Source organism: Rutidosis leptorrhynchoides, chromosome 6 (assembly GCF_046630445.1).
Source record: "Rutidosis leptorrhynchoides isolate AG116_Rl617_1_P2 chromosome 6, CSIRO_AGI_Rlap_v1, whole genome shotgun sequence".
Lineage (NCBI taxonomy): Eukaryota > Viridiplantae > Streptophyta > Magnoliopsida > Asterales > Asteraceae > Rutidosis > Rutidosis leptorrhynchoides.
Genome location: NC_092338.1, coordinates 427,292,794 through 427,301,549, shown reverse-complemented (window position 1 = coordinate 427,301,549; position 8,756 = coordinate 427,292,794). Strand labels below are relative to the sequence as shown.

Below are 8,756 nucleotides of genomic sequence, written 5' to 3'. Positions count from 1 at the left end.
TCACGGTGTCTAGAACGAACAGAGTGTGTGTCAGTGAGTTTCGATCATGTGTGAACAAGTACTCTCACAACAGATCGTTATGATGTGCTCAATGTTGATCCACTATAACCTCGATTCTATTATATATATATATATATATATATATATATATATATATATATATATATATATATATATATATATATATATATATATATATATATATATATATATATACATATTAATATTTTTGTCAAAAAAAAAAAAAAAAAAAAAACTAATAAAACTTAAAAATAATATATGAAAACATAGAAAGTAGTCATAATCATTAAAATATTATTATTTCTAAAAAAGTGTTGGCAAAATAAATTAATGAGTCTCTACATATCACAAAAGTCAATTCAAGGGAATGCTGACTCTTTGCTTTATACTATTCTTGAACCCCCCTCACTGCACTCTCATGTCATCATCTGCCTTTTTCTTCTCTCGAAAACACCACACTTGAAACCCATCATCAATATGAATCATCTCATCTCATCATTTTACATAACCAAATTAGTCTTAAAAAACCCTCTCTATAAAAAATGGGCAACAAACAAGGGTCATTAGATGATAAAACAGAAACAGAAAGACTAATATCATCATCACTAGGACAACCAGATTATTTACATGATGATGATGATGTTGAAGATATTGGTTGTTTAAAGGGTACATGGAATAAGACGAAAGGGGTTGTGATCAAGGCATGGCAAATGGGTAGATCCGACCCGAGAAAAGTGGTGTTTTCTGCAAAATTGGGGTTGGCTTTGGCTTTGATTTCGTTGTTGATATTTTGGAAAGAACCTTTTCCTGATATCAGTGAACACTATGTTTGGGCTATACTTACTGTTGTTGTTGTCTTTGAATTCAGTATAGGTAAACTTTACTATTACTGTTTCAACTATTTATATTCAATAACCTTTTTATAATTCATACTCCTACTTTTTAATTGTTTTTGGGTTTTAAGATTGAAACTTTATGATAACCTAGTGAGTTTTGAATGAGAACTTGGTACCCCTTTTCAGTTACACGTTTCTTGATATGTTTGGGGTGCAAATTATGTTGTCTTATTAAGTTTGAATGTTAAATTGATATGAATTTGGTACCTTTTCTTTCAGTTACATATTCTTGATTAATTTATTTTGGGTTGCAAATTGAGAGTTTAGATGTTAACCTAGTGACTTTATTTGGTACCCTTTTCTATTGAATCTTGAATCTTGATTTGTTTTGGGAATGTAAAACTAAAATATATTTTTTACCCTAGTGGCTTTTTTGAGATATGATATGAATTTAAAATCTTTTTGTGTTTCATGTTCATTGGTTGGGATATGGATGTTAACCTAGTGAGTTTTGAATGAGAAAGGGGCATGAATCTGTCAACTAGGTGACGATTTTGAAAGCAATGTTGGTATTTAAATTAAATAAAACTTGAGGTGGGGATAGTTGGTTTTTTTTTTATTGAAGATTTTTCATTACTTTTGAATATTCGGGGAAATTATAGGTAGAATAACGGCATACACGTAATTTTGCTTTGGCTTATGCGAATTAAATTTGATGATCTTGCTCATCAATTGACCTTTAAACAAGCATATATTTTTGTTTGTCATATAAGGACTGAGCAGTGGGGTAGATGAGAGATGGCTTGTTATACCTAATCCTTGTGTCTCAAATGTAACATCCAAAACCAATATAATTCTCAATTTATTGCAATCTGCAACTTTTTTGATGTTATTGTTGCAAATTCACTTTTCTAAGTCTGACGTGTTAAAAACTGGTTGATTTTACCAAAGTCACTAACTTCAAGCTATCTGGTGAACTGATTATGTAATCAAGTAACTATTATTATTTAATTTGTTTTTATATTACACAGGAGCAACATTTAGCAAAGGATTCAACCGTGGATTGGGGACTTTGTCCGCCGGTGGACTCGCTCTTGCCATGGCTGAAATAGCTCGCTTGTGTGAAAAAGTCGGTGACCCATGGGATGAAGTTGTTATTGTTGTTAGCATATTTACTATAGGTACTTCCTCACTTTCGTTTCATTCGATAACTCTTCTAGAAGATGCAAAACGGGTAACTTTCTGTAATTTACAAAATGGGTCAGGATGGTTTGACCCGTAACAGAACACTGTTTGACAGAAGTTCATTACTTTAAATAGTCAATGTGTCGAATACAATTACAAAAACTTCATTACTTTAACAATGATAATTTGAATATATTTTCAATAATATGAATTAGGCAGTTTTATGCATCACTAATTACACTTTGGGTGACTTTCAACTTGTTTCGCCCATTTCGTGTTGACTATATTCTTTTTGTTACCCTTTTGTGTAGTGAAAGTAAAATTGTTCATTCATTAGCAAATGGGTCTTGCTAAATTATTTAACCTGACAATTAAATTGTTTTATATCATATGATTATGATTATAAATAAATGTTTTTTGCAGGGTCACTTGCAACTTATGCAAAACTTTACCCCACATTGAAGGCTTATGAGTACGGTTTCAGAGTGTTCACGTTGACTTATTGTTACATAATGGCTTCTGGATATCGCACAAATGAGTTTGTAGATACAGCTGTTAGTCGTTTTTTGCTAATTGCACTCGGTGCTGCTGTCAGCCTACTTATTAATGTTGGAATCTATCCAATTTGGGCTGGTGAAGATTTGCATAATTTAGTGGTTAAAAATTTCCATGGTGTTGCTAACTCACTTGAAGGTTCAATACTTAATTAAATTTACTCTAAAACTTAATTCAAGATGCTTACTTTTTGGTTTGAAATCTTGAAATAAGGTTTGGAGTATAGGTGTTTTTCAAAGCTCTGTATTGATTTTTAGGTTTAATAGTAGCTTTTTGACTTCAGAAATCAAAAAGTATACTTTTTTTTGTTGTTGTTGTTGTGAAGCCTGATTTGTTATATGGCGTATTTGCAGGTTGTATCAATCAATATCTTAATTGTGTTGAATATAAAAGGATCCCTTCAAAGATCCTTACTTATCAAGCTTATGAAGATCGCCTTTATAGTGGTTACAGATCGGCTGTCGAATCTACAAGTCAGGAAGATGCTTTGGTATCTCTTAGAATCGAAATCATCTTTTTTGCATTATATAATTCTGTATGGTTTTTATTGGTTGGTAGTTTGTTTGACTTCAAAAGTCAAAATATGTAATTTGGGTGTTTGTTTTTATTCAGTTGGGTTTTGCTATCTGGGAGCCACCTCATGGCGCTTATAAGATGTCCAAGTATCCTTGGAGAAACTTTGTTAAAGTTAGCGGTGCGTTACGACATTGCTCGTTTATGGTCATGGCATTGCATGGATGCATACTATCAGAAATACAGGTAATTGTAATTCCCATTTTCACTATACGTTCATGTCAAAATGGGCCGTATTTGGGCCAGAAAAACACGCATTGACTGTAATTTATGTTATATATGTGCAGGCTCCTGCAGATAGGAGGCAAGTTTTTCAAGAAGAACTTCAAAAGGTAGGGACAGCTGGCGCTAAAGTGTTACGCGAACTCGGTAACAAAGTAAAGAAAATGGAAAGACTAGGGTCGTCAAATATTCTCGACGAAGTTCTAAAAGCAGCCGAAGACTTACAAAAAAAGGTTGACAAAAAGTCATACCTTTTAGTCGATTCAAATAGTTGGGAAATCGGGAAACCCCAAATCGAATTTCAAGATCCACAAGACTTTTTAAATATCGAAGATCCACGTGCGTATCACGGGTACCATTCATTTAGTGAAGCAAGACTCGATCTTGGAATGTCCGGTAGTGAAAGTACTATTTTACCCTCGGAGGGTACGAATGGTTTTCATAAGTCATTGACTAGACAATTTTCGCATAAACGCGAAAGAATCGTGATACAAGATGAAGAGGATACGTATAAGAGTGCGAGTGTGCTCTCCTTGGTGACGTTTACGTCTCTTTTGATTGAATTTGTTGCGAGACTTGGGAATTTGGTGGCGGCGTTTGATGAATTGAGCGAGAAAGCAAAGTTTAAGGCCCCACCGGCAGAAGGAAAGATGGAAGACGAGATTGTCGGAGTATGGACAAGGTTATGGAGGTATGTAAAACCTAGTAGCAGCAGAAATGAAAACTTGTTAGCTTAGAGAACTGAAAATTAAGTTTGATAGATTTTACTTTTTTTTTCCTTTTCTTTTTTAGTTTTTACAAATGCTGTGATAGTTCCGAGTTGTAATTTTGAACTGAATTTGGTGCTTCAGCATTGGAAAAAGGCTTCACCTTTAATAGTTTGTGACTAATAAACGGTGATCTTTCTTTGCATCTTCGATCCTTTATCATTCATATTTGTGGACATTTATATCTTTAGTAGCGTACAAAAAAAGTTAGAAGGTTTTTCTCTGTTCGGGTTGCTTTCGGGTTACTCGAGAGGGTTAGTATTTCAATCTCATACTCCAATGTACAGGATTCGAACTTGAGACGTCCTGGAAGGAATTTAGGGGCCCAACCAATGGGCTAACTTGTGATGGTAGCTAGTGTACATAAGTCTCAAAACGTGTCACACGAATTTGATTGTGGGGTATGTAGAGGTGAGATAACAGAAGGTATGCCGACTCGTTGAGCAATTCGTACTAGGAATCATGGAGACATACAAGTCGTATGTGTACTAATAATGTGGGGCTTCTTGAAAGGTAGTTGACTAAAGTAAAACTGTACAATGCTAATTAAATGTTCTAGATCAGTTGCAGAAAACAATATACGGAGTATTAAGTTACAAAAAAGTCTTACCCATTCTTTAGTTGTATATTATTGCTATTGCTATTGCCACCGCCACCGTCGCCGTCACCGTCACCTTCACCACAAAACTATAACGCGTTTGAAATGTGCGGTCTTGTCCGATCTTCGCGTTTTCACTCAAAATAAACATCGAAAAGCGATGTTCCAAAACTTTAACGCGTTTGAAAGGTTCGTTATCGTCATCGTTAGCGTCACCGTCACGGTCGTCGTCCTCGTCATCGTCATCGTCGTCGTCGTCATCGTCGTCATCGTCGTTATCATCGTCATCCAAGGTATGCAAATGTAATGTAAGAATGTTATGGCATTTAGAAAGTAGTCAAGGAGAAAAATATTCTATACTTTTGGATACGGAGGTTACTAACCAACATTTTATGCTTCTAATAAGCAAAAACAAAACATTTAGAAAGGTACTTTCGGTTATGTCGAATTACGTACTTGCAATGTATGTTTGTCGAATTACGTACTTGCAATGTATGTTTGTCGAATTACGTACTTGCAATGTATGTAAGGATTTGGTCTGATTGTATTTTGATGGTTAAGTCTATAATTATGAAACTCTAGGATGTAAGTTAATGTAACTTTGTAATCGTTGAATACTTTGGCGCGTAATTTAACTTTGTAATATAATCATCGACGAATGAAGGTAACTTTTTGACCGTACAATGTTTTTCCATGTAAACTGAATGTAAAATCAGTGGCGAAGCCATAATTTTAAATCGATGGTGTCACAAAACGTCAATCTTTGAGTCTAACTTTTCCCCCGAAATAATGTGGTTGACAATAGGTGTGTTGATCGGTGATCGGTTTTGTGATTTGCTTGATTTATTCGTTTAAGTGTGCTTGGTTTTGAAAATTTTGGAGAACCGAAAATCGACACTAAAACCAAACTTCAATTTCAAAACTGAACCATTAACCAAATTCGAATTTGGTTTGGTTTAGTTAAAACCGAAAAATCCAAAAAGTTATAATTCAACAAAAAATAAATCTTAAACCAATTTTAAATTCGAATTTTAATGTTAATATAAATTATTATTCTACTTAAATTAATGATTTAATATCTTATTCGACGTTCGATTCAACCAATTTCGAAAAAGAATTGAAAAACGAATTTAAATCAGTGGGCCAATCACCTATTTACCCATTTTTTACCCCTTTCTGAGCTGGAACCAAAAAAAAAAAAATTGACAAATTGCCCGCGCAAGGCGCAAGAGACCTTGCGACCTTGCGACTTGCGTCCTTGCGCCCTCGTCTTAATAAATTAGGTCAAATATACGAAACAGACACCACATACACAAACACACCGACAGACTGACTCCTTGCGACCTCTTTGCGACCGACGACGATTACGAAGAACCTTGCACTTGCGACCCCCTTGCGTCCCGTCTACCCTTGCGACCCTTCTTACCACCACCACCACTACACCACCACCACCACCACCATCGGTACATCATCTCCGCCACCAAACCATCACCATCACCACCACGATTGGTGTACTGAGTAAAACGAAGAGATAAAAACCGACAAAAAACTCCATCAAGATGTCACAAGATCAGGTAAGTTTATCCTTTTAACTATTCTCGTTCGATTACTCATTTATTATGTCGAAATTTATTTATAAGTTATGTTGCACACCAGGTGTTCGATGTAATGCTTCAACGAGCTTGGTGATGCAAAACTCAATTAAACTGATGAGAGATTTGTTTAAGTTACATTCTTTGGTAACTAACATATTATAAAAACTGGAACACGATTGTTTAAGTGGCATAAAACTGCAAGTTGGTATAGGCGCAAGGCACTTCTTGCGTCCTTGCGCTTGTTCGAAGTCGTAGGCGCAAGGTACGTCTTGCGCCTTTGCGCCTGTGTGATTAACCAGACGCAAGGTAATACTTGCGTCCTTGCGCCTATATATTTTTGCTGAAAAACTGTCTGTTTCAGGGATATGTTGAGGCGAAGTTGACGATGAAGAATATGTTGAATGTTATACCTCAAGTAAAGGCATTAATAACTGAAAATCAACAAAAAAATTTTAGGGGAACTTGTTTTGGTCCTTGGCTAGATCTTCTATACACGGGCAATGATCCCGGCCTTGTACATGCAATGCTCCAAAGAAAAAGTGAGCGGCCGACAGGAATAGACGAAAAGTACCCAGCTGATGATGAGGAAATATGGTTTACTTTCCGTCCGAATTTCAAAATTAGATTTAGTAGGCGGGAATTTTGTCTCATCACGGGGTTTAGGTTTAGTCGTCGCACGGACATGGCACATTACATTCCAAGAAGTTATGATGTAGAAACACCACCGATTAGACGACGTTGTTTCTCAAAACGAAAAGATAATGCAAACATTACAATTACCGATATCCAAAAACTTTTATATAATGGTGATGATTTTGTGGTTAGTGATGAAGATGTCGTGCGGCTAGCCATTATTTTGATTGTGGAGAGAGCATTTATGGGTAAGCAAGGGATTCATGTGGTGAGCAAAAAATACCTATGGTTAGTCGAAGACTTTGCTAAATTGAATGACTACCCGTGGGGTAATCGTATTTGGGATGCCACTTACCCCGTAGTTAAAGATGGATTTGAATCTCGGGAAAGTCAGTTAGAGGTCGGAAAGGGTTATACTTTGGCGGGTTTTATGTGGTCATTTAAGCTAAATAAAAATAAAAGTTAGATTTGGATAATATTACTACATTTGAATCGTATATTATTTAATGGGTCCTTATTTATTTAATTTGGTAGATTTGGATTCTTGAGACATATCGACGAACCATTAAAAGTTTTGCCCACAAGACAGACAAGAATGGAGTACCGAGGGCCTTATTTTGGAAACGTTCATCGGCTGAGTCTTTTTCAGTCACTGAGTACCTGCATCTACTAAACGTTATGGTAAGTATTGTTAATAATATAAAAATTTTGTTGGTGCTGGAAGAATACTGATTAAAAATATAGGATCATATGGGTTCTGTGATTGGCGCAAGATCAATCTTGCGTCCTTGCGTAGTGAAGACGCGAGGTCCATTCTTGCGACCTTGCGCCTGTGTTTTTTAGGCTACGCAAGATTGAGACTTGCGTGTTCATTTACGAGTCGCAAGATTTATCCTTGCGCCCTTGTGCCTTCATCTTATGTCTTATGGCCAACGCAAGAGTAGTCTTGCGTCATCAGTAATGAGGCGCATGGTTTGTCTTGCGTCCTTGAGCAACGGTAAAAAGAAGACTCAAGGTTCATCTTGCGTACTTGCGCCTATTTTTTTTAACTTTGCTGTTGTTTTACAGGAAGATTGTCCTAAGAATAAACGACCTTTTCGTACTCTGCATCCCACTGATATTGAGAGTGGATGTCAATAGTGGGTAAAAAGTTGCCAATACTTTGAAGGGACAGAAGTTAATGAGGAAGTTGAAGAACCTGTTGAAGATGAACTGCAAGATGAGGAACATGGTGGTGGAGAATAGTCTCAATCTCAATCTCAATCTCAATCTCAATCTCAATCTCAATCTCAATCTCAAACAAACATATCTACTGATGCAAAGGAATTATACAATTCTTTGGTGAAACGAATGGATAGGCAAGAAAAAGAGCTGCAAGAGTGTAGAAAACAAATCACTGATAACGAGAAACGTATATCTGAACAAGAGAAATGATTATCAGAACAAGAGCAACATCAAGATGAGGATTTACTTGGTCGATCCTTCTCAGACAATGAAAACGACAAATCAGCTCAACGAATTAGACGTGGAATGAGAGATCGACGACCAACACGTGTACTAAGCTCCCCTTTCACAACACCGGGATACAGAAAACTGAAAGGACCCATCCTAATCCATCCGGACGAAGTCATCAACATTTGGTTCCATTGCGATGATCGTCTCCAAGTATTGTCCTTAACATGAGCAAATGCACAGCGGAAGACTTAATTCGTACCTGAGAATAACATGCTTTAAAACGTCAACATAAAGTTGGTGAGATATAGGTTTGATG

General features: G+C 36.1%; 1 protein-coding gene across 1 annotated transcript; it reads left to right on the top strand.

Moving 5' to 3' along the window:
* Positions 1–470: 470 nt before the first annotated feature.
* Positions 471–4,134, top strand: LOC139852482 (aluminum-activated malate transporter 9-like). The gene is made up of 6 exons (XM_071841778.1): positions 471–894; positions 1,889–2,038; positions 2,466–2,735; positions 2,951–3,087; positions 3,210–3,356; positions 3,458–4,134. Exons 1-6 carry the CDS (start codon positions 564–566, stop codon positions 4,127–4,129), a joined length of 1,707 nt encoding a protein of 568 aa, XP_071697879.1. The 5' UTR covers positions 471–563; the 3' UTR covers positions 4,130–4,134.
* The last annotated feature ends 4,622 nt before the right edge of the window (positions 4,135–8,756 follow it).